This window comes from Schistocerca cancellata, chromosome 2, assembly GCF_023864275.1.
Source record: "Schistocerca cancellata isolate TAMUIC-IGC-003103 chromosome 2, iqSchCanc2.1, whole genome shotgun sequence".
Lineage (NCBI taxonomy): Eukaryota > Metazoa > Arthropoda > Insecta > Orthoptera > Acrididae > Schistocerca > Schistocerca cancellata.
In genome coordinates, this window is record NC_064627.1 from 205,207,651 (window position 1) to 205,234,811 (window position 27,161).

At 42.0% G+C, this 27,161-nt stretch overlaps 1 protein-coding gene across 2 annotated transcripts in view; it reads left to right on the plus strand.

The window, feature by feature from the left end:
- The window catches only part of LOC126161536 (uncharacterized), a 139,722-nt gene that overhangs the window by 96,478 nt on the left and 16,083 nt on the right, over window positions 1-27,161 (plus strand). For both annotated transcript variants that reach the window (XM_049917460.1, XM_049917462.1), the window contains exons 4-5: window positions 6,453-6,572; window positions 6,654-6,798. In XM_049917460.1, coding sequence (XP_049773417.1) covers window positions 6,453-6,572; window positions 6,654-6,798 — 265 coding nt within the window. The remainder of the gene's footprint in view (window positions 1-6,452; window positions 6,573-6,653; window positions 6,799-27,161) is intronic.

Here is a 27,161-nt window from a genome sequence, read left to right on the forward strand (position 1 = left end):
CAGTGTTGATTTGCGGGTACTAGGGAGTTTCGAAATATTGCATGCTCCAGTGCAGATTGAAAGATTCATTCTGAAAATAATGCTAGTTTTTAGGATATGAAACATAATTTAACTACTAACTTTAACATTTCTTTCTGTTTCAGTAGGTTACTGCTGATTTAGTAGCAATGAGCATATAAACTCATTTTACCTCATCAGTAAATAATAATGTTGTTGATTCATAGAAGTTTGTCGACCAGTAGTGCAACTTAATTCAGGGATCAGCTTTGTACCTTCACTCTGTCTTTAGTTTTAAAGTAAATGTACATGATATGGGTCTTTCAGTAGAATAAATTGTGTGTGAAACGTGAGGAAGCATCAGATGAACACTTAATTTTAATATTATTCATGTATTGACATGGTACATAAATGTCATTGTACTGTATAATTTCCCTTGTGCTAAATACTTACAAAGTACCTGAATTTGTCAGAAAAGTATTGAGTTGAGAGTTTTCACAACCATTGTGGTAACTATGTGTTTTCAATGTTTTGTATCCATTTTTTGTTTTCATTTGACTTGCTGTCATAGTTATCTGATTACTTGAAGGAGCTCCTACAATAGGTTGCTTCGAATTTGCATTATGTGGATGTCAAATACTTTTAGATGTTACTGTAATAGAGCATTTAGAAGGGGACCTTCCGGTTTCAGAAATTCAGTTCAGAATGAGACTTCGAATGTTGGTAGTATACCTCAAGGGTGTCCACTCACAGAAGTCTTAAAGGCACTATCCAGAAAATTAAAAAAAAAAGGCTCTAGAGTTTTAATTGTAGCTCATAGTCACCTAATATATGGTCAGAAGTACCATTCAGGTGTACAGGTGAAGTTACTAAGTTGCTCAGTGAGAAGTGTGCTGGAATGTCATATGGACAATCCAGGTTTGATCCTACCTGCACGCTCAATTTTTATTTTGTTTTCTTAATTGTTTAAAAATTATAACAACTTTAATTAAATTTATTGACCTAAATTGTTATTAATAAATTATAAATAACTTTATTTTATTTATTAAATGGCTGTCACAGGCTACTTAAAATGTGAATTACACTTGTCAATAGTTTCTTTATAAAATGCTAAATAATTTTAAAATGCATTTTAATGGAGGTAAATTAAATCATTAATTTCTGTCATTATAATGTTACTACAAAATTGGATGATATTATAAGGTGTGGAAAGATTATAAATATGCCTTGTAAATTCAAGGAACCAGTTTCTTCGTGGAAAAGCAGAGTATGGATATTACTCTACTGTATATACAGTCAGACTGTCATGGAAGTGTTAAGGCCCTCACAGAACTTGTTGGGCAATGAGCCTTACCTGCTACAGTGCTGGTTCATTCCTGATTCTTGCAGAGATTGGAGTGTTCTGTACTGCTAAATATTATTGGAATTTTTACAATATTGTGAATTAAAAATGTCTGCCAGTGAAAACATCGTGAAAGTATCAGAAGCTGCAGATTCATTATACAGTGAAGTGTCTATGGTGATTTTAAAAGATGCGGATATTTAAAATGAAAGCTTACTTGCTGCAAATAATTTGACTGCATCAGAATCTTCAACGACAATTTCTGTTAAAGCAATGTTAATGGGTGAAGAAATTTACAGACATAATATGGACTTGTTGGCTGAAAAAATACTTACAACTGATGATTAACATGCTACAGACATGAAAACTGTGAAAGTGAACCTTTCGAAAACTACGAAGACCACAGCTCTCTGGTGAATGTGAACCAGAAGAAAAGAAAGCAAGAGAAGTACACCGTCTTCCTTTGGATTACAAAATTCATATTGTTAATGTAGCATTGCCTCACCCCACGTGGAAACTACAAATAGCATAAAAGTGGGAAGAAGAAATAAAATAGGAGGCAATCAGTTTGATAAGTACACAGCAATTAGTCTTGGATGAGTGACCGTTTTGTTGAATCCTGAGAGAATAATCAGCAAGTGGTGACAAGGAATTTACAACAGTGGGCTTTAGCAGCAGCACAACAGTTCACAGATTTTGAATTTACACTTGTGACAGATGCGTTCATAGATTCAAAAATAAGCGCGAAATTCATCAGAGAAAAGTGACAAGGTTTGTTTCAAGAAAAGAAGCAGTGACAATCAAGAAACCTTGGCTGGTTCGGATGCTTTTCGAACCCAGACGTTAAAATTGATACTGAATTTCAACAAAGCTTTTGTTATTAACATTGACCAGGCTGGTATTTATTGCAAGGTATTCTAAAATTCATTTTGCTTTCCATTTTTATGATTGTGTGACAAAATAGTTCAATTTCGGTTGTTTTTTCTTTCCAAGATGTCAGTATCAGTCGGTGTACAACAGGACTCCGGCTGTCAAAGGAAGCAAAACTATTTTTGTCAAGAGAGATAACATGAATAAAGTAATACATACATATACTGCTCTATACACACTCACTCTGTCTGGAAACATCCTATGTCAAGTGTTTGTTTACAAGAGACAACCAGTAACTTTGGTCCCTGAGTTAAAAAAAAAAGTAAAAGAATATGAGCAAAATTATAAAAATGTTGGAATGTCTTCCAAATCTGGGAAGCTAATGACAGAACTGTATACTGATTTTCTCAAACAATGTTTGAAGTCTTATGTGGGTCAAGAATGGTTTCTGTTAAGTATTTACTCTTGGGGTAGAAAAGCACAGCCTGAATTATACGACGAAATCTTTCAGGATGACGAGAAATCGCCAATCTGTACAATTAAAGTGATTTCTTGGAACTGTGCTCCACTTCTTTAACCATGTGACATATATTTTTATATAGAAGTAAAAAATCTGATAAAGCGTGTACAAAATTGTGCTTATCTTATTGAAAGCAATAGAACAATAAATTTTCGTGGAGGCTGTATAAAAATACAATCAATAGTGCAGTATGAGGGATGCATGCTACTGTTTACAGTTTTGAAATACACCCTTGTATTTTCTTGTACGAGGGCTATTCAGAAAGTAGGGAATGTTTCTGTGTGACATCGCTAGGCACTCGCCGATCGTGTATATTTTGGTATGTACGTGCTCGGCAGCTCAGTCGGTATCCATCTGTGACAGCGGGAATGTCTCTGCACGTCTGGTTTTTTCGATATTCAAATTTGAAATGTGTGCTGCAATCGAAAATCTCACCAGTTGTGAGTTGTGGTCTGTGATACAGTTTTTGTTGGCAAAAAACCTAAAACCCATAGAAATTTATTGTGAACTGTGCGATGTGTATGGAAACAAAGTAATGAGTGAATGTTCTGTCTGGAAATGGTGCATTTGGTTTAAAAATGGCTGAACCAACGTTCATGATGAAGAGAAGAGTGTACACCCGAGCATTGTGACTGACGATCTTGTCGCTAAAGTTGATGAAACAATTCATGAAAACTGTTGCTTCATAATAACGGAGCTTTTGCTTTCTTTTCCACAAGTTTCATGGACTTTGTTGTTTGAAATTATCACTCAAAAGCTAGGCTACCACAAATTTTGTGTACAATGTGTGCCCAAAATGCTTACAGAGTGCCATAAAGAACAGCGAATGGGGGCAACGTTGACATTTCTGGAAGCCTACCACAAACATGGTGATTCATTACTGGATCGTGGTTACGATTCGATCCAGTAATGAATCACTTCAGATGAGACTTAGGTGAAACACGTCAATTGTGAGACAAAATTACAGTCCGTGGAGTGGGGGCACACAAGGTCGCCTCAAAAACAAAGAAAATGTTTTCAAACCTTGTCAGCAAGGAAGTTCATGGCGACAATGTTTTGGGATAGGCAAGGTGTGCTTCTTATTGATTTTCTTGAACGTGGAGCAACCATAAATCCTGCCCGGTACTATCAAATCTGCACAGCCTTAGAAGAGCAGTTCAAAATAAATGCCGAGGAAAGCTGACGTACAGAATTTTGTTTTTGCACGACAGTGCCTGATCTCTCATGGCAAACTGCACTAAAGAACTCCTTAATTCATTCAAATGGGAAATTTTCCCTCATCCGCCCTACAGTCCTGATGTTGCACCAAGCGACTTCCACTTGTTTCCCAAGATGAAGAATCGGCTTGCAACACAGCGCTTTGATGACGACACGTAATCCAGGTGGGCATGACTCACTGGCTGAAGTCTCAGGCGCCAGAATTTTATGGTGATGGTCTTTCAAAGCTTGTCCACTGCTATAATAAGTGCCTGAATGTTAGGTGACTGTGTGGAAAAGTAGTAGGTCAGTTGCTCTTTTAGATGTATATAATAAAATGTATTACTTGTACTTAGTGTTTTTTTAAATGTCAAAACTTTCCCTACTTTCTGAATAGCCCTCATATTAAGGCATGTACCGTATTTACTCGAATCTAAGCCGCACCTGAAAAATGAGACTCGAAATAAAGGAAAAAAAATTTCCCGAATCTAAGCCGTACCTGAAATTTGAGACTTGAAATTCAAGGTGAGAGAAAAGTTGTAGGCCGCACCTCCAAATCGAAACAAAGTTGGTCCATTGTAATATGAGACACAATTTAGGTCGAATGAATGACGATACAGCCACAGTAGTTTGGTTCGAGTTGTAAGCTTAGCAGTTAAGCTTTACCACGTAGCCATTGCTATGCGTCAGGCGCTCCGTCCGTATTTATACGGATGCCCTTCCTTTTTCATGTGCTTCGTCTGGTTTGAATCGATTGCTTATTTTGCTTTCATCTGATAATTGCCGTTTTCTTTGTTACAGGTGTTTGCGTCACTCTTAAGCTGAAAATGCATTACTGCACTGTGTCATGCATTGTTTGTCGCATTCTGATAGTGCGTGTTTACGGCCTGTCGCCGCTCGCGGCATGGCCTGCTTTTGTGCGTGCTACCGCCGCGTACAATTAAAAAAAAAAAGAGAGGAATCGTCTCATTAGCGAAACAATGGCAAGAGAGTGCTATTTGTTGTTACTTACACTGCTGCTTTCTTTGATAATGATCAACAAGAATCAAATAATAGACTGCGTATGATAGAACATGTTCTGAACGAGAGTTGGGCGAAAATTTTTCTCCGTTTGAAAATCTTTGCGGCCGCTTCTTTATTACATCAAATTCTGCACAGAAATTAGAGTCATCTTAGATTTAAAAATCTAGTCACTTGCCGTGCTTCATTTCTGACTGTATCACGATTAGGCATAAGAATAATACGAATATAAACATGACACGATACGTGTATTCTTCCGCGTTTTGCTGTTGTCTCACTCTAGTTTCGTAGTTTATTAGGCAGACAGGATTTAAATGAGATAGCAGCAAACACGAAACAATACATGGCAAAATGTTTATATTCGTATTATTCTTATGGTGAAGAGAATACTGTATGTGATTCAAATTTCATCAGGTTCCTATTAGCAACCATCTCTTCTCACAGATAGGAAAAAATTCAGAACATAGAGTTGGCCATATTGACAAACATCCCAAACAGTCTTGCCAGTCAGATTTTCGTAGTACACTGAAATTGTGCTACATTCGAAGATGAACAATACGGAATTTGTATTTACTTCGTTGAATAATGTATGAAAATGCAGTGGTCGAAACTCGCGGCGGAGAAAAAAAGCTCGTCTTCAACTCTCTCTCCTTTTTTTTTTTTTTTTAATTTATTTACTGACGCAGAGGTTTTGGCGCCAGTATTTATCTTTGTGCCTAAAAAGCATATATTCGACGGCAGAAGTTAGTTGTGGCGGCATGTACCAACATTTTTCATAACTTCCGCTTGCTTTGCACTCGATTCTAAGCCGCAGGCGGTTTTTTGGATTACGAAAACCGGAAAAAAAGTGCGGCTTAGATTCGAGTAAATACGGTATGTTCAGGGTATTTCTGGAGCTTGACGTAAACCTCAGGCTGTGCAGCTGTCATTGTGAGTTAACTATAAAAGAACTTTTCAAAGCTCAAGACTTCTGTAACACATCACTACCATATTTTCAGTATCACAAGGCTTTTGTCATTCCCAGGGATGTATTGGATGCTGGTAAAGCATATAAAATTAAGTCTCTTTATTAGCTTCAGGTCTAGGATGGAATGTAACAATACTAGAGAAGGAAAGTTCCTACTCACCATATAGCGGAGGTTTCAGTTCTCTGTGACTATAGAAGTGTGTGCAAGTTGCGTGTGTGTGTGTGTGTGTGTGTGTGTGTGTGTGTGTGTGTGTGTGTGTGTGTGTCTACTGCTGACAAAGGCCTTAATGGCTGAAAGCTATACTTCTGTGAATCTTTTTGCTGTGCCTATCATGACTCAGCATCTCCGCTGTATGGTGGGTAGCAACTTTCTTTCTCTGGTATTGTTCTTCAGATCTTGTTGTTTTCAGAATATCAATTTTTTTAATGTTATCATTACAGAGTGTTAGTTCTGTGCTCAAAGTGGTTTGAAATTTTATCCTTCAGTGCAGTAGTTCACACTTTTTATTTTTATTTTTTTATTATTTTTTTTTTTTTAGGTGGTACCCAAGCCAAAAGCTATGACACTCACAGAAAAATCTCAGATCGCATATGCATCCTATATCCAGAAGTTGTATTTCTGCAGCTTACAGACTCGGAGAATAAAACCTGAAACTGAGGTGGGAATAAACTGCAGCTTTCTATTTGTTGGTACTGAGAGGGAAATAGATGTTCAATTAATACATAATATTTTTGAAAAGATTTGTTTCAGTGATCTAGAAGCTGAAAAACTTAAGCTAGACAATGAGATTTCCACTGTTAAACAGTGGTTGAAGGAAGTGTCTTCTTTGCAAGAAAGTGAATCCAGGACTGAAGAACTAGAAAATATGTTTATGGAAGTGAAAGGTGAGATTTACCTGCATGTAATGAGTTAAGATTACCTTGGCTGGTTGCTGATAGAAGTTGTCTATATCTTGCAGTTCACAAACAGCAGTACAACCTGTGTAAGAGATGTTGGATTGGTTGGTTATCTTCATTGGCAGCTGCTGTTAAATAACAGTTATTATTATTGTTTTCTTTTCTGTCATTAGTTTATTACAAATTAGAAAAGTTTTCACCTGAAATTTTCCACTTATTTGTAAAACATTGCTATTGGTAAACCTCTACAGGCTTTGAAAACAAATGTTTTTTCTGCTCATCGCTAACAGAGGTTGCTGTCAGCAAAAGCTTGCTTTCTCTTCCCCTATTCAGTTTTTTCAGCTTTTTTCACTGTTCTATATGTTGGCTAACTTGCTCAATTGAATCTTTGTATTTTTCTCAGTGTGCCTTTTTTTTGTTTTTGAAGGAAATAGTAAATGAATTCAGTTGCTTGGTAAATACTGTGAGTTTCCTGATATTTTGTACAATTTCTTGTGGAACTAGGTCTTGATATTAATTTTTTCAAGTTTAAATTGTTAAATTATGGCTTTTGACAGCTATATTTAATGTATAGCGCTTTCTTTAGGGGGGGGGGGGGGGGGTATTCTCACCATCAACCATAAGCAATAAGAAATTCACTTGTCAGACAATAACTTAGTTTGTTAAGACTGTAGTGTAAAACTGTTTCCTTTGACCATTGTCTCAGTATGTTTTCAAGATAGATATTTTTAAAAAATAAAGAGTCATAGCGGAGCCATTTTCGAACGTAAGAGTTGTTCTCACTTTCATGTCCTCATTTCCGCTAAAGTTGATTTTGGAGTCATTGTAAATATGTTGAATTACTTTTATTAAGTGATGTAGCATACTTTGTCAATGTATTTCCCCGTAATATAGAAAAATCAAATGTTGTTCTCTGTTGAACTCTATGAGAGTCTCCATTATTTATCTGATCTGTGTGTTATCCAGACAGAACCTACCCTTCCTAATCTCACTCTGCTCTTACAGCAGGATTTTTTTTTTTTAATTATAGTGTGTCTATTGTTCAGCTCTGGATAAAAATATTTTTGAAGATGACACAAAGAAATACACCCCACCACCCCCAGTTCTCACAGTGCTTCCAGTACTCATTTATAAACACAGTATTATTATATCCTATTTCTAGTCATTGGGTAGTTCTTTTTGTGTAGCATTTGTTAGTGAAGAGAAGTAATTTAAATTTCGTAAGAGAAGATATGCATATTTAATCAGTTTGGAGTTTATATTGGTGCTTACTGTTGTCCCACTTTTTTCCCATTATGTACTCTTATTCTGTCATTTCTATTCCGTCTGGGCTAGTTTCTTCCTACTCTCAACAATTACATCACCTTCTTTTGAAATTCCATTTGCTTCATTCACTTTTGCCCACATTAATTCAGCTATTGTCTTATTCATCATTTTGATGTTTATGTGACGTATTGTATCTTTGTTCAAGTAAATCATTTTATGCACAGATTCTTGTCTTCAATGAACATTATTTTCTATTTCAGAAATGAATCTCTCCCAGTTTTCATGTTCAAATATCCTGCACTGTTTCTTCACTTCTGTTGTCAATCTTTTGTACTGATCTGTGTTTTCTTGTTGACCCCAGATATTTAACCTTTTTCTACTTAACCACCCTGTCTATATCATAATTTCAGTACTTTTTTCTTCTTTCTCTATGTGTTCTGTATCCAAATAACTGTCATGGGCCTTTTTCTATTTTGGTTTCGATATTCTCCCACTTTGTTGCAGATCTTAACTCTCCTTTACTTCATCAATTATTCAATTCATCTTTTACCTCTCTGTATACTGTGACATCTCTGTTTCAAGGTTGTTTCCTAATTAGCCATAAAATAGTCTGTTACTTATTGCCGTCTTTTGTCTGGCCAGACTGTTTTGACTATTTATTTATGGCTGGAATGTGTGTTAATAACACAAAAGTTAGTGAGGCATGTAAAATCTTTAAGGAGCTGTTGAGTGTTGGAAACAGGTCCTCCATTATTCCCCGTAATATGTACTGGGACATTTCTCAGTCTGTCATTAATTTCGTCATCAATAATAATGTAGTCATTCTTGTTCAAAGTACTTACTGTTTTTTTGTAAGGTTTCAAAAACATTTTTGTGGTTTTTCCATTCCTTTTCTGGAGTGGTCAGTACAGTTCTGCACTGCCATCTAATGAATAAAATAGAAACTTACAGACTGTCATGTCAGCTGTATGATTGAATGGGTGAATTTCTAAGAAACAAAAACATTTTGTGTTTTTTGGCACAAAGAGAAATATTCAAATTTAAAAGGAACTTCTGGTGTACCCTGAGGAAGCACTAAAGGACCATTATCTTTCATAATATATGTAAAGGATGTACTGGATAATGTCAAACGTTTCATTAGGCCATGCATGGATAATGCTGTTGCATACAGAGAATTCTCTACACTACACAATTTTAGTGAAATGCAGAGAATAGACACTTGGTGCAGAGGCTGGCAATTGAATCTCATTTTAAACAAATGTAACATATTTTGCATAAATCGGGAGGAAGGCCCCTTATTATATGAATACACAACTGCAGAACAGTCACTGGAAGCAGTTGCACCCATAAAATTCATGCATCTGCAAAGAGTGATTTGACGTGGAACAACCACATAAAGCTAGTTGCAGGTAAGGCAGATGCCAGACTGAGGTTCATTGTAAGAATTGACAGAAAGTGTAGTCCACACACAAAGGAGGTAGCTTACAAATCCACAGTTGACCTACTCTTGAACATCGCTCCTCAGTATGGGATCCATACCAGATGGGATTGTTAGACGGAATGTAGGAGATCCAAAGAATAGCAGCACATTTTGTTACGGATTCGTTTAGTAAATGTGAAAACATCCCTGAGAAGCACAGACAACTCCAGTCGCACATACGGTACATTCTGCATCATGATGTGAGTCATTGTTAAGTTTCTGAGAGTATACATTCCTAGAAGGGTCAACCAATGTATTGATGCTTCCTATGTATATCTCACAAAACGACCATGAGGGTAAAATTTAGATAGATTCGAGCTGTTATGGAGCCTTGCCAACAATCATTCTTTCCATGAACAATTTGTGACTGGAATAGTAAAAGGGGTATTGATGCCTGGGAGACCCCACCTGAGATAATTTGACCACAAAATTGCGAGTCTCTTCATGTGACACCACACTGGGCAACTTGTGTGTCAATAATGAAATAATAATAATGATGATGATGATAACACAACACTGAGTCCCAAAGTGCACAGAAAATCTCCAACATGGCTGGAAATCAAATATGGGCCTGTTGCATGACAGTCAGATGCACTGATCACTGAGCTAAGGAGGCAGACGGGGGGGGGGGGGGGGGGGGGGGTGACAGTGATACACAAAGTTCCCTTCCCCACACACCATAAGATGCCTTGTGGTATATAGATGTACAGTCCATAATTAACTATCCTGATTCTACATTAAATCTCTTGGTTACTATACCTTGAGTCACCTGTGTAAACATATCACTTCTGTGTTTTTCCTGTATTCATATTGATACTCTTGTTAAGAATCATATCACACTTTCCTACAGCAATTTGTAATGAAAGAAACAAAAAAATATATACACCTAATTCAATCAAATTTATGTTCAAAATTCCCTGAAAATTACTATCATTCATGCAAATACTACCAATAACCAACACACATAACAAACTACTCAAAAACCTCTCATTTTCTTTTATGTTTATATTTTCTTCAGTTACTAGTTCTTTTGGGAGCGCGTTGAAAATATTAAATTGGTTTGTTGCTTACAATAAATTGCTGGTCATGAAATTCAAGAATCAGTAATTGTTACTCTGTTATCAATAACATAATGAAAAGTAATCAAAATATCCACAGGTGTGCTGCTGGTCTATAGTGTCCAACGGGCACAATATTTCAGCGATCATACATGTCGCCATCATCAGGTGAACTGACGGACTGAGCTCCTGTGAACGTGACGGCACGGAGATCCGTACGCTATGGCTGCTCAGAGGAAACTGGGTTGGCAGCACACCCGTGGATATTTTGATTATCAAATACGCTGGGAGAAACTCAAGAATCACATAATGAAAAGTGATCTTGTTATAAAGAGGTCTCTGAAAAAATGAAAATAATAAAAAAAAAAACTTTCACTGTTACATTAAGTCTGTCCAGTTTTTCATCATTGATGTCTGTTTAACAATAGATTATTGTACAATAGCAGTTATCGAAAGAAACTGAAAGCCGCCGGCTGGCACCATTATAACAATAATTATTCCAGTTCACATAGTTTTGTTAGTAATTACCTTCCTTAAATATAGTCACAATTTACTTCATTCACAAAACGCATCAAATCACACTCATGATTCCTTACATGACTGTCTCCCAAATTGCAGATCAACTACTTCACACATCTTCTCTCTTGCGAATAGTGTAATCCCCTACTGTTCTCTTGATAATACCTAGACCATAGTTTGTCATGTGCTGCTGCCATACAGTCAAAAAAGCAAGAGTCATCTGCATAAAGTAAAAATGTCATAGTCTGTTTCAAGTCCTTCATTTTTAATGCTATTGAAACAATATCTATTTTTATTTCATTCAGTATACATAGTAAGTATTCAGTCTTGCTTATCCTCGTTTCATTCCATCTCATGATTTTAAAATTATATTTTATGGTAAAACTACTGTCCCCTTTTCATTCCTGGTTTTTGCAGGTTGCAAAAGACTTCATTGTTAGAATTGCAAGTAAATAAAGTGTCCCTCAACAACATTATGGGTATGGCACAAGATTAGCCCTTTTCATGGGGCTGCCACCTAAATGTCTTCAGGTTGGTACGATTTTCTCTCGGGGTTTATTCCCAAGGCTTTGAAGACCTGTCTTCCTTGCAGGACAGCAGTTAAAGTGCCCCTCAGCCAACTACTCAATTCCATAGGTGCTTCATTGAGATGTTCACCACACCCCTGTTTGTTGCTACTGCTTGAGGTTGCTGTTGGACCTTCATAGTGACTGTATCAGCCTTGGAACACAGTCCCCAATCCAAGCAATACCACTGCAAGCAGTGCTTTACTTCATGCCATTTCCCATATCCCACTCTTGGATAGTGAGTGAAGGTAATGGGAGACTCATTGTAACACAAAGTAATAATGCCATCCAAAAAAGGAGCTATGCTGTACACTGTTTCTTCAGCTACACTAATGACTGCCTCCCCATGGGGTGGTGAAAAGGTACAAAGAAGTGTAGGCTGAGCAGATAGACTCCCAGTTAACTAGACAAGAAGTCACCCATATTGTCTGAAGGGTGTGAAGAGAACTCAGTCTTACATATTATGAGCAGGAAAGTTGCTACTCACCATATAGTGGAGATGCTGAGTTGCAGATAGGCACAACAAAAGATTTTCACACTTAGGACTTTCTGCCAATGGCCTTTGTCAACAATACACACACATATGCACCCACACACTCAGCAAATGCAACTCACACAAACGACTACAGTCTCAGGCAACTGAAACCACACTGCGAGCAGCAGCACCAGTGCTTGATGGGAGTGGTGATTGGGTGGGGCAAAGGAGGAGGCTGGGGCAGGGAGGGGGAGGGCAGACAGTGAAGTGCTGCAGGTTGGGCGGTGGGCAGTGGGGGGGGGGGGGGGGGGGAAGTAGCAGAAAAGGAGAGAAATAAAATAAAGAAAAGAAAAGACTGCGTGTGGTGGTGGATTGACAGCTGTGTAGTGCTGGAATGAGAGCAGGGAAGTGCCTGGATGGGTGAGGACAGCAGCTAACAAAGGTTGAGGCCAGGAGAGTTATGGGAACATAGGATTTATTGCAGGAAAAGTTCCCACCTGCACAATTCAGAAAAGCTGGTGTTGGTGGGGAGGATCCATATGGTACAGGCTGTGAAGCAGTCATTGAAATAAATGATATCATGTTTGGCAGCATATTCAGCAACAGGGTGGTCCACTTGTTTCTTGGCCACAGTTTGTCGGTGGCCATTCATGCGGACAGACAGCTTGTTGGTTGTGATGCCTACATAGAATGCAGCACATTGGTTGCAGCTTAGCTTGTACACCACATGACTGGTTTCACAGCTAGGTGATGTTAGTGACCGTACTGGAGTAGGTGGTGGTGGGAGGATGTATGGGACAGGTCTTGCATGTAGGTCTATTACAGGGGTAAGAGCCATGAGGTAAGGGATTGGGAGCAGGGGTTGTGGAAGGATGGATGAGTATATTGTGTAGGTTCGGTGGAATACCACTGCAGGAGGGGTGGGAAGGATGGTGGGCAGGACATTTCTCATTTCATGGCACGATGAGAGGTAATTGAAACCCTGGCGGAGAATGTAATTCAGTTGCTCCAGTCCTGGGTGGTACTAAGTTATGAGGGGAATGCTTCTCTATGGCCGGACGGTGGGGCTTTGGGAGGTGGTGGGAGACAGGAAAGGTAAGGCCGGGAGATTTGTTTTTGTACAAGGTTGGGAGGATAATTACGGTCAGTGAAGGCTTCAGTTAGACCCTCAGTGTATTTCGAGAGGGACTGCTCTTCACTGCAGATGCGACCACCACGGGTGGCTAGAGTGGAGGCTTATTGGATTGGGTTGAGTAGGACCAGGTGAAGCAAAAGGGGGAGAAGTTATTGAGGTTCTGGAGGTGTGTGGATAGGGTGTCTTCACCTTTGATCCAGATAACAAAGATGTCATCAGTAAATCTGAACCAGATGAGGTGTTTAGGAAGGATTCCTCTAGATGGCTCATGAATAGGTTAGCATAGAATGGTGCCATGCAGGTGCCCATAGGTGTACCCCAGATTTGTTTGTAGCCTGACTGCTTTTCTACAATCCTAACCCAGTGCTGTTCTCCTTTGTTACTATTTTATTTTGCATCACCATACTCAATGTTTGTCCTCATTCTTTTCTTTCCTGTGTTTCTCTCGTTGCCTAACTTACAGCACTGCGCACTCTACTTACGAGCCACACTGTATCAACTGTCTTGACCGTGCACAACAGACAGCTACAAAACCACACTGATTGCTGGTGCAGCATCTTACGTCCCTAATTACTTCCGCTGATATAATTAATCCTCTACTTTCAAATTGATCACTATCCTTGCATTTCACGCATTTTTGTGTGTTTACTTCCGCACCTTTCCAGTGCCACACGATATTGTATCTCATTCTACTAACCCATCCCCGACACTCTCCCCTGCTAGTCCGAGGGTTAGAATAGGCCCGACGTATTCCTGCCTGTTGTAAGAGGGGATGTTTATGTAACCGTCGCACCCCATAAGAGCTTAAATATGGTCCAGGGTATCATATTTCACAGGGACCTTCTTTTGCAGTCCGACGATGTACTGCGCGCCAGTTTAGAGCGGCGAGGTGCACATTTCATGCAGCGTGTCAACCGGGCTCCAAGGGATAATCAGGTTGCCTGCGGTGCCTTCATCTTGGCCTTTGAGGGTGATACATTGCCCGAGAATGTCAAGGTGATGGTCTACAGCTGTGATGTGAAGCCCTATATCCCTCCTCCAATGTGGTGCTTTAAGTGCTGGAAGTTTGGCCATATGTCTTCCTGCTGTACTTCCAGCCTCACATACCGAGATTGCGGATGCCCATCACTTCCCAATACTCCATGTGCCCCGCCTCCCATATGTGTCAACTGTGGAGAGCACCATTCACCTTGCCCGCCAGACTGCAGGATTCTCCAGAAATAAAGGAAAATCATGGAGTAGAAGACCCTGGACCAACTGACCTACACTGAAGCTAAGAGAAAATTTGAATGCCTTCATCCTGTGCATATGATATTGTCTTACGCCACCTCTCAAACCCAGAAGACTACACCTGCCCCCTTGATTGTGGGGGGCATTTCCCTCCCTATTGCTCCTGCACCACCTACTTCGGGAGAAACCCCCCCCCCCCCCCTCCCCGCTAACCATCGGGGACATCTGTCACCACTTCTAACCTGGAGAAGCGTAAGTCTTCTTTGGCTTCTCTCGCTAGGAAGGAGTCCATTGGGTCACTCCCTTCCCAGGTTTCTGCTAGTGGGAAAGACGACACCCGCTAGTGGCTGAAGAGTCCAAACGCAGCTGGCCATAGGGCTACACGCTCATCCTCAGTCCCGGAGACGGAGCCAGTGAAGTCCTCCCAGCCAGGAAAGCTCAAGGAGCAGCAAGAGAAATCCAAAAAGAAAACCCCTAAGGCCAAGGAAATTGCAGTGGTACCCACGCTACCTACAAGCTCTGCGTCTGAGGATGGGGTGGAGATATTGGAGTCTGCTAAGGACCTAGATCTCGCCAGACCCTCGGACACAATGGATATAGACTGCTCACGCAATAAGTCAGTGGTGGCAGATGACTGAAGCGTAAACTGCCTCATTGAATGTTCCATGCCTTCCCAGTGTCACGATGTCATCTTCCAGTGGAGTTGCGGTGGTTTTTTCCACCGCCTGGCTGAGCCATAACAACTGTTAAGCTTTACACCTGCTATCTGCATTGCCCTCCAGGAAACTTGGTTCCCGGCAATTGATGTGGACCCCAGCCCTCTGTGGCTATAAGGGATATTACAGGAACCGTAGCTACTATAATCGAGTGTGAGGTGGAGTTTGCATTTATATCCTAAACTCAGTCTGTAGTGAACATGTGCCCCTTCAAACCCCTCTTGAAGCTGTGGCTGTCAGGATAAGGACGACACAGGAAATAACTGTCTGCAATGTATATCTTATATCTTCCCCCAGATGATGCAGTACCCCTGAATGTATTAGCTGCACTGATTGATCAAGTCCCTAAACCTTTCCTACTTCTGGGAGATTTTAATGCCCATGACCCCTTGTGGGGTGGTACCATGCTTACTGGCTGAGGCAGAGATGTCGAAACTTTACTGTCTCAGTTCGACCTCTGCCTCTTAAACACTGCGGCCGACACACATTTCACTGTGGCCCATGGTAGTTACTCGGCCATTGATTTGTCAATTTGCAGCCCAGGACTTCTCCCATCCATCGACTGGAGAGCACATAACGACCTGTGTGGTAGTGACCACTTTCCCATCTTCCTGTCACTGCCCCAGCATCAGGCCCACAGACACCTGCCCAGATGGGCTTTAAACAAGGCTGGCTGGGAAACTTCCACCATTGAATCTCCCCCACACGAGAACATCGATGTGATGGTTGAACAGGTGACTACAACAATTGTTTCTGCGGCAGAAAATGCGATCCCTCACTCTTTACGGTGCCCGAGGTGTAAGGCAGTCCCTTGGTGGTCGCTGGAAGTCACTGCAGCAATTACGGAGCATCGGCGAGCTCTACAGTGGCATAAGCAGCGCCCTTCTATGGAGCACCTCATAGCCTTTAAACAGCTCTGTGCCCGTGTTCGCTACCTTATCAAACAACGGAAGCAGGAGTGTTTGGAGAGATAGGGCTCGACCATTGGGTGCCATACATCACCTTCCAAAGTCTGGGCAAAGATCAAACGCCTTTTCAGGTACCAGGCCCCAACAGGTGTTCCCATAAATGGTGTGTTATCTACCAATGCAAACACGATTGCCGAGCACTTTGCTCGAGCCTCTGCGTCGGAGAATTATCCCCCAGCATTTCGCACACTCCAACGGCAGCTGGAAGGGAACGACCTCTCATTCACTACACGCCACAGTGAATCCTATAATACCCCATTTACAGAGTGGGAGCTCCTCAGTGCCCTTGCACATTGCCCCGACACAGCCCCTGGGCCTGATCAGGTCCACAGCCAGATGATTAAACATCTCTCATGTGACTACAAGTGACATCTCCTCGTCATTTTCAACCAGATCTGGTGCGATGGCATCTTTCCATCGCAATGGCGGGAGAGCACCATCATTCTGATGCTCAAACCTGGTAAAAACCCACTTGATGTGAATAGCTATTGTCCCATCAGCCTCACCAATGTTCTTTCTAAGCTGCTGGAACGTACAGTATGTCGGCAGTTGGGTTGTGTTCTGGCGTCACGTGGCCTGCTGGCTCCATGTCAGCCCTGCCAGGGTCACTCTGCCACTGATAATCTTGTGTCCATCGAGTCTGCCATCCGATCAGCTTTTCCAGACGGCAACACCTGGTTGCCGTCTTTTTTGACTTACGTAAAGCATACGACACGACCTGGCGACATCATATGCTTGCCACATTGTATGAGTGGGGTCTCCGGGGCCCGCGCTCCGATTTTTATGCACAACTTCCTGTGGCTCTGTATTGCCCGTGTCCATGTTGGTGCCTCCCATAGCTCCATCCATATCCAGGAGAATGGAGTAGCGCAGGGCTCTGTATTAAGTGTGTCTCTATTTTTAGTGGCCATTAATGGTCTAGCAGCAGCTGTCGGGCCCTCAATCTCACCTTCTCTGTATGCAGACGACTTCTGCATTTCGTACTGCTGCTCCAGTACTGGTGCTGCTCAGCGGCACCTACAGGGAGCCATCCACAAGGCACAGTCATGGGCTCTAGCCCACAGCTTCCAGTTTTCAGCTGCAAAGTCGTGTGTCATTTCTGTCGGCGTCATACCGTTCATCCAGAACCAGCAATTTACGTCAGTGACGATCCAATCACTGTACTGGAGACATATCGACTCCTAGGACTGGTTTTCGATGCTTGATTGACTTGCCACCCTTATCTTCATCAGCTTAAGCAGAAGTGCTGGCAGCACCTCAATGCGCTCCGTTGCCTGAGCAACACCAATTGGGGTGCTGATCGCTCTACACTGCTGCAGCTCTACATAGCCCGTGTCCAATCCTGAATTTACCTGACCCTGTGCATCACTGCGGGGTTTGACTAGCGACAGGAGCTTTTAGGATGAGTCCGGTGACTGGCGTACTGGTGGAGGCTGGTATCCCTTCATTTGAGATCAGACGTGCGCAACTGATCACCAGTTATGCAGCACACATTCATGGCTCCCCTGAGCATCCAAATTACCGTCTCCTTTTCCCACCCGCGGCAGTCCATCTCCCGCATCGGTGGCCCAGGTCGGGGCCAAAAATTGCGGTTCGCGTGTGGACCCTTCTCTCCAAACTGGAGTTCTTGCCTTTACCATCTCTACTTGCGGTTCGTTCACGTACAACCCCATGGTGTACGCCTCGGCCACAACTTCGTGTGGACCTTTCACATGGCCCTATGGATTCCATTAACCCTGCGGCTCTCTGCTGTCACTTCCTCTAGATTTTTGATGTGTTCCAGGGCTCTGAAGTGGTTTACACCGACGGCTCGATGGCTAATGGTCACGTTGGCTTTGCCTATGTGCATGGCAGCCATATTGAACAGCATTCCTTACCTGATGGCTGCAGTATATTCACTGCAGAGCTGGTGGCCATTTCTCGTGCATTTCAGAATCTCTATTCATGCCCTGAGGAGTCTTTTCTTTTATGTACTAACTCCTTGAGCAGCCTGGAAACTCTCGCCCAGTGCTACCCTCATCATCCTTTGGTAGCATCCATCCAGGAGTCCATCTATGCCCTGGAACGGTCCAGTCATTCAGTGGTTTTTGCCTGGATCCCTGGTCACGTCGGAATCCCATGAAATGAACTTGCTGACAGGTTGGCCAAACAGGCTACACGGAAACCACTTCTGGAGATGGGTATCTCCGCAACTGACCTGCGTTCGTTATTATGCCACAAGGTTTTTTAGGTTTGGTAGATGGAATGGCAAAATCTCAGTACACACAACAAACTGCGAGTCATTAAGGGGACCACGAATGTGTGGAAATCCTTGATCAGGGTGTCTCGCAGGGACTCTGGACTTCTAGCAGACGAACGCCTCGTCAGCTGATTTGGTTTTATGTTTCACCTGTGGGGGTTGCTTTTACCATTCAATCTGAGTTTTAGCGCTTGTTCTTTGTCCCTCTGTGTTCTTTCCAGGCTCTGCATTGGCCATGCAAGGACCACCCACAGCTACCTCCTGCCCCTTGAAGGACCCACCTCAGTGTCTGTGTGGCGCCCGGTTGACAGTGGCCAATATTCTTCTACTGTGTCGGCCTTTGGCTGCCCTGCGACTTCATCTTCGGTCGCTGAACTTTTTATCATTGATTTTAGTAGATGAGTGCCTCATCAGCTGATTTGGTTTTACGTTTCATCCATTAGGGTGGGTTTTATCATTCGATCTGAGTTTTAGCGCCTGTCCTTCATCACCTCTGTGTCCTCCACCCTAGTCCTTTTAGGGTGAAGGTTTTAATGTGTTGCAGGGTGGCTGGCTTTTCCTTTTTATTTTCGTGGTCAGCCAGCCACTGCAATTTGCTTCCTTGTTTTACTCTCTTCTAACTGTTTCTTGCATCTCTTTGTTGTTCTCATGCCCTCTTTTGTTCCTTTTAATGTTCGTTGCTTTTCCTTCATTCTTGTGGTCTTTCCTTTCTTTCCGTTTTGTGTTATATGTCTTGTCTATTTTATTCTCGTACTTGTGGCATTGTTTTATTAGGAACACAAGGTGTATACGACCCGGGACAACTGGGAGATCCGGGAAAAACCCGGGAATTTTTTCATCCGGGAGAAAACTGGGAAAAACCTGGGAATTTTTGATTGTTTTAGTGTTTGGTTACATTTTTGTAACTTTGACTAATAAGAACCAATACTCTAACAAAGAATATTACTGTATCTCGCTACTGCAGAATAATATACTGCAGCAACAAAACATGAACGAGAGAAAAAAACCAAAATAAAACCTATGTTGCAAAGGAAATGCACCATATACAGGAACACAACACTGTGCTCATACAAGCGCCTGCCAACAGCAAAATGTGTCAAAGGCTTTAGGAAGACTATGCAATGTTTCATAACAACAAATTGCTTCCGATGAGCGTGACGTCACAACTGTTTACATTAGATTCGTTTGAGCGGTTGCGAGCGAGCTTATGCGCATGTGCAGTTGAGTCTTCTCCTGCTTCTGGCTACAGAAGTGTGGCAGTTAGCTGTATTAAGCAATAGCAGCAAGCAGCCAGATGCTATCCGGAAAAATTTTACTGTTGCACCAAGCTGGCATATTCATGTATGCGCAACAGACCCAGAACTAGGGGGCGGGGGCAAACTGGGGTGTCTACCTGTGCCGGGCGGAAGTTTCAGAGGGATGGGGGGGGGGGCAGGAATAGTTACAGAATTAGTGATGACAAGATTGTTTGTTAGAACGAGGAAAGAAAAGAAACGGAGACTCTCACAAATTAGGGAAGAATATGATGATTCCAAATTTATATAAACATTTACTACTACTATTTTAGATCTAATACTTCAGAAGCTAGAGAGTATGAATGAAATGTGAAACTATTTCCTAACATAAAACCTTTTGCGTGTTGTAGGCCTAATAGGCATTTGATATCGGTACTTCGTGAATTATCTTCTGTCGTATTATAAAAGTGACCATTTGTGCCAAAACAATCTTGTTTATTTGGTGTGTGTAACAATTGCTGCAATATTAGGTAGGCCTATTTCGTTTTATCTAGCAGACAGTGACAAAATACACTTAATCATATCGAGAAACCACACCAGTCTTGGGTACTATTTGTATTAACAGCTTTTCTGCATTTTTTCATGTAGCAAAACGATGACGAACTTTGATGGCATCATAGATTCTTTCCCAGAAAGGAAAGTATGCTATATAAAGCTGTGGCAAGATTAGAGAGAGAAAAAAGCTAGGACTTAAGGATTGAAGAAATGTGTACTGTCTTGCTTGTCTCTTGTCTTTACTCGTTTCATGTATCATATATTTAATTTTATTTCACACAGAACAGCAAGTTATTAGCTAATAGGCAGTAAAGACTGAAAATTTTCTGAAGAGTTCTTGTCCTCTCATGCACTACTAATTGCGAGATTTTTTTGAGAGGGCATGATGTCAAACCGGCTGACTGGGAGCAGGAGAGGCACCACAGAACATTTTAATTTCCACTGTCCTGAATATACTTTTATGGCATCCATTACAAAATATTACACGTTTGAATTGCACAGAGCGAAATACAGATACGTGCGATGGAAGAATTCTGTGAAAAGGCATGGCACTGCACTTCGGCACGCTTAAGACCAAATAACATGTCTTACGTTCCTTCGATCATATATGTTTTATGTATCAGACCCTTCAGAAAGATGTGCGCTACAATATGAAGATATTTTTGAAAAGTCAATTTTTTAAATTTTTTGCCTCCTACCTCAAACGCTCGAGGGAGGGGGAGCGACACTATCTAATATTGGCCCGGTTTGGAAATATCGTAGATGTGTGGTTTTTGGTGGAATTCGAATTTATTCTTTCGTAATTCAAAATATGCAGTGTACATGTTGCTGTACATCAGACAACTTTCCAAAACGTGTTTCCCCCCCCCCCCCCCTTCCCCCCCCCCCCCCAAAGTTTCATTGTCTAAAGTGCCGGGAAATTCTACGCTGTTGTATAAAACCACAACCATTGAAAGGATTGATAAGTCTTACAGTTCCGAGGAAATGCATACTGTTACTTAACACAGAAAAAGTGTATTTTCATCCAGGAGAAAGTGTATTTTTAACCGTGAAATCCGGGAATTTTTTTTCCTCGGCCCTGTATACACTCTGGAACAAGGGATCGATAACCTCGTAGTTTGGTCCCTTTCCCCCTCTTTTAAACCAACCAATCAACCCCCGACACTTTCTCCATTCTATCCCAGTTCACACCCCATAATTCCACCATCCAGTCACATCTGCCATCCCCCTTTTTCACACCTGCAGACCTACTAACCACAGTAATGTATGTATTTTTTAATCAGTTAATCTTTACTTTGATTCTTGTGACTTTCCTCCAATTTTAGCAAGTTTTCACATTTCGCTGCCATTAACTCCCTCAGATTTCATCTTGTTTCCCCCTTTTGCATCCTTTTCATATATTTTCACATGTATTTGGGTTTATTTTTGCGAAATTTTTTGGGTGTTATTCTTCATTATTTACGTTATTTTTTGCATTTTTCCACCACCGTGGATCCTTGCTCCTTCCATCTGCATCAATATATATGTCTCCTTATCCCTAGCTGGATCTCAGTCTCACATACTGTTCCTGCATTGTTGCTTGGCTTATGGAATCCCCTCTAATGGCCTTACCATCAAATTACCCATCTCTGGCTGCCACCCCTCCTTCCACAAAGACCTCCACCTGTTCAGATTCTGCCAATCCTTAGCCCTCACCAACATGGTCCTGCAAAACAATATTAACCAAGCCCAAATCTCCTGCATTACCTTCTCTCCATCCACAAGATTCTCCTGCTATGCAATCCCAAATTCCTGGAACCCATAACACACATTGAAACTCTTGCCCTGCAGGAACTTCAGCAACATGCACGACACCACCTCAAAAGGCTCTCCATCCTGCTCACTTCCTACTCTCACCTTGGAGTGCCGCTGTCCACAACCTCTACAACAACCTTTAAACCTCACCCACACCCCCTCATAGCTGACAAACCCTGTCTCGCAGACCTACTACACTCACCCCACCCTCCAAAATTCCCTCCCACCTCCACACACAATCCAGAACCTAAACAGCCCCGCAACACAATCACGAACCTTTCTTTCAAAAGCCTTAGCCCCACAGAAATATCAGTTCTTTCCAAAGGCCTCACCTTTTGCCCCACTCCCAAATTCAGTCATGCAGGACATATTAAAGACCTTCTCTCCTTCTCCTGGTCCCTACCGTGGAAACACTTTATCACCACCAACCCTACCAATCAGACTCAACCAAAGACCAATATTGAACCTTGGCTAACTCATTTCACTCCTCCATCCAACCGTGATCCATCCCCACTGCCCAAAAACCACCCCTTGTTAACTTTCCAGAGTTTCTTAACCTCAGACCTTGCGTCACCATCATTCCCCAAATCCCTTGACACGCAGGCTAACCTTCCATCCACAGAAAGAACCGCAGCCCACCATCTAAAAACTGATCACGACCTTGTAATCCACCTGTGGATCTGCAGCTGTCAGCTATTTCCACCTACAAACCTTGCCACAGTGACGCCATTCCAGTAATCCAGCAGGATTTCCATCACAACCCAATCCTTAGACCCATCCCAGAACCTCTCCCTGGAGTCCATCTCTATTCACACCTACCACTCTCAGCACTCCTACCTTCTACATGCTTCCTAAAGTCCATAAACCTAACCACCCAGAATGCCCCATTGTGGCCGGTTACTGTGCCCTCACTGAGAGAATCTCTGCTTTCTTAGACCAACATCTTCAACCTATTACCCAGAACATACCCCCAACCACCATCCCCCCCCCCCCACTGACTCTCCACAGTTCCTGTCCCTTTACACAGTGCCCTGCTTGTAACTATTGATGCCACCTCCCTGTACACTAACATTCCTAATGCCTGTGGTCTTACTGCTATTGAACACTACCTTTCCCAACATCCGACGGATTCCGAACCAACAACCTCCTCCCTAGTCGCCTTGACCAACTATATCCTCAACTACAGTTACTTCTCCTTTGAAAGCATTACCTACTAACAAATCCGGGGTACAGCATGGCACCGTCCTGTGCCAACCTGCTCATGTCTGATCTAGAGAAATACTTCCTAAACACCCAGAATTCTAAACCCCTCACCTGATTCAGATTCATTGATGACATCTTCATTATCTGGATCAAAGGTGAAGACACCCTATCCACATTCCTCCAGAACCTCAACAACTCCCCCCCTCCCCCTCATTAGCTTCACCTGGTCCTACTCAACCCAACAAGCCACCTTCCTAGATGTTGACCTCCACCTCGAAGATTGCTACATCAGTACCTCAGTCCATATCAAACCTACTAACCACCAGCAATACCTCCACCTTGACAGCTGCCACCCATTTCATACCAAGAAGTCCCTTCTGTACATCCTAGCCACCCATGGTCGCTGTATCTGCAGTGACGAGCAGTCCCTTTCAAAATATACCAAGGGTCTCACTGAAGCCTTCACTGACCGTAATTATCCTCCAAACCTTGTACACAAATAAATCTCCTGTGTCTTATCTTTCCAGTCTCCCATGACCTCCCAAAGCCCCACTGCCTGGCCACAGGGAAGTATTCGCCTCTTAACTCAGTACCATCCAAGACTGGAGCACCTGAATTACATTCTCTGCCAGGGTTTTGATTACCTCTCATCCTGCCCTGAAATGAGAAATGTCCTGCCCACTATCCTTCCCACCCCTCCCACAGTGGTATTCTACCATTTACCGAACCTACACAATATACATGTCCATCCTTACACAACCCCTACTCCCAATCCCTTTCCTCATGGCTCATACCCCTGTAATAGACCTACATGCAAGACCTGTCCCATACATCCTCCCACCACCACCTACTCCAGCCTGGTCACTAACATCACCTACCTGTGAAACCAATCATGTGGTCTACAAGCTAAGCTGCAACAAATGTGCTGCATTGTATGTAGGCATCACAACCAACAAGCTCTCTGTCTGCATGAATGGCCACCGACAAACTGTGGCCAAGAAACAAGTGGGCCACACTGTAGCTGAACACACTGCCAAACGTGATATCCTTCATTTCAATGACTGCTTCACAGCATGTGCCATATGGATCCTCCACACCAACACCAGCTTTTCTGAATTGTGCAGGTGGGAACTTCTGCTGCAACACATCCTACCTTCCCGTAACCCTCCTAGCCTCAACCTTCTTTAGTCATTGTCCTGATCCCTCCAGCCCCTTCCCTGCTCCCATTCCAGCACTACACAGCCGTCATTCCACCACCACACCCAGTCTTTATTTATTTATTTATTTATCTATCTCTATTTCTCTCCTTTTCTGCTACTTCCTCCTCCCTCCCCTCCCCACCTCTCCCCTGCCTGCCACCCAACCTACAGCACTTCACTGTCCATCATCCCAACCATAATATCCCTCCCCCTCCCTGCCCCAGCCTCCTTCTTTGCCCCACCCAGCCGCACCACTCCCATTGTGCACTGGTGCTGCTGATCGCAATGTGGTTTCAGTTGCCTGCGTGTGTGAGTTGCGTTTGCGTGTGTGTGTGTGTGTGTGTGTGTGTGTGTGTGTGTGTGTGTGTGTTGTTGTTGTTGTTGTTGTTGTTGACAAAGGCCACTGGTCGAAAGCTTTAAGTGTGAAAATCTTTTTGTTGTGCCTATCTGCGACTCAGCATCTCCGCTATATGGCGAGTAGCAACTTTCCTTCTCCATAATATTAGCAGTACAAAGTATTCCGGAGGGAACCTTGTATACCTACAACCAAACCACCATACACTGTGAATTCCCCACTTTGATTGAAAGACAGATGAAAAGAATACTCTCACCAGTGAAATTCCTCTCATGCCCAAGATATTGTGAATGAGCTCAGAACTTGGAGAGGAACTGTTTCTTGGCACAGGGAGACCATTGTGCTGAGGGATTAAAGTCTCCACATGAAGGAGAGCCTCAGTGAGGGTGAGAGTTGGACATGGACTGGCGTTTGTCTGTGGCTAATACCTTACTGTTCCTCTCTTTCTTAATGTGAGTTTACAAATAATTGCGACAGCAGTGCATGTGCTGATAGGGTAACAATTTTTTCCCTCTGTTTACACCATCCAGGCCAACTACTTATCCTTCACAGAGAATTTAACACATCTAATGTTCTACTGGGCTTGTAAGCCAGCCCAACTACTGACCAATATAGCCAGTGTGTAAAATAAATATTGAAATAACACTGTTGCTGAATTCTACCTTTTAAGCAAATAAATTCTATGCTGGACCACAGTTAATTTTAAAAAGTTTAGTAAATGCCAACAGAAAATAGTTTTCATCATTCACCTTATTTTTAGATGGCAAGTGAAGAAACCATTCAGTTTTTGTTACAGTTCTTTTCTTCTTTGTTGAAATTTCAATAATTTTAAACATAGTAGTACCATTTGTGCCTTACCTGTGTAATATGCAGCCTCAGAGATTAATTTTGCAAAGTGTTTAGCACAGGTAGCTCCATGTAGACAGGGTATTATTCACCCACCTGGATTGTATTTGTTCCAGCAGAATGTTACATCACCGCTGCTCTGTGTGATGTCTAATTAACATTTGCACCCAGGCAGGGTGTAACTTGCAGCTGGAACATACTTGTTCCTTCTGTAAGCAGAAAGACATGTCTGTTCAGTAAACTAGATAAAAAATCAGTAGTGTTGTATCTCAGTGAGCAACCTGAAACTTTCAGCACAGAGCAGGAGTATGTAGAGGAAGTATGGCTCAAGTTCAAAAGAATGATTGACCATGCACTTGATAAGTATGTAACCAGTAGAGCAGCTCATAGAGGTAGGGAACTTCCATGGTATACAGTCACTGTAAAGAAACTTCTAAATAAACAGAGAATACTGCCTAATAGGTGTAAGACAAAAATGTGTTTGGCTGTCAGGAGAGTAATGCATGAAGTCTTCAGTGACTACCATAGCAGAACATTGCCATATGATCTTTCACAAAAACCATAGTAGTTCTTGCTGTATGTAATGGCACCAAAGTTAGTGCCCAGTCCATAACAAATGAATCAGGAACTGGAAGTGAAGGTAGCAAAACAAAAGCTGAAATACTTGACTCCCTTTTCCAATGTTCCTTTATAAAGGAAAACACAGGAGAATTACTCCAATTTGATCTTCGTACCTCTAAAAAGGTGAAAGAAATAAGTATTAGTGTCAGTTTTGTTGAGAAACAGCTGAAATTGTTAAAACTGAACAAAACTCCAGGCACTAATGTAATCCCATCAGATTCTGTATTGATTTGCAGCTGAGTTGGCCCCTCTTCCCACTATAATGTAGATGCCTCGAACAAAAAACAGTGCCCAGTTCTTCAAAAAAGCACAGGTCACACCAGTCTACAAGAGTCGTAGTAGAAGTGATCCAGGAAACCACTATCCAATATTGTTGATACTGGTTTGTTGTAGAATGTTAGAACATCTTCTGAGCTCAATCATAACAAGGTGTCTCGAACAGAATGACCTCCTCCATGCCACGAATTCCAAAAACATCAATTATATGAAACCCAACTGACTTTTCTCACATGACATACTGAAAGTTTTGGATCAAGGCAAGCAGGTAGATGCAGTATTTCTTTATTTTCGAAAAACATTTCATCCAGTGCCACACCTACACTTAATGTCAAAATTATGATCTTTTGAGGTATCAACTGAAATTTATCTTGGATCATCATCAAATGTAGAACAAACTTGGGGTGTGCCCCAAGGAGAAGTTATGGGATCCTTGCTGTTTGTATTGTACAGGGTGGTGCAGGGAAACGGGAAATTTCGAAATAATGTCATTTCCATGAATAAATTCATAAAACTAGTAATTTATTAACGAATGTGAATGTATTCAGTATGCCATTATTCAGTATGTCTTTACAATCAAAATGTCCAAAAGTGTCTCTTTACTTTTTAAAGATG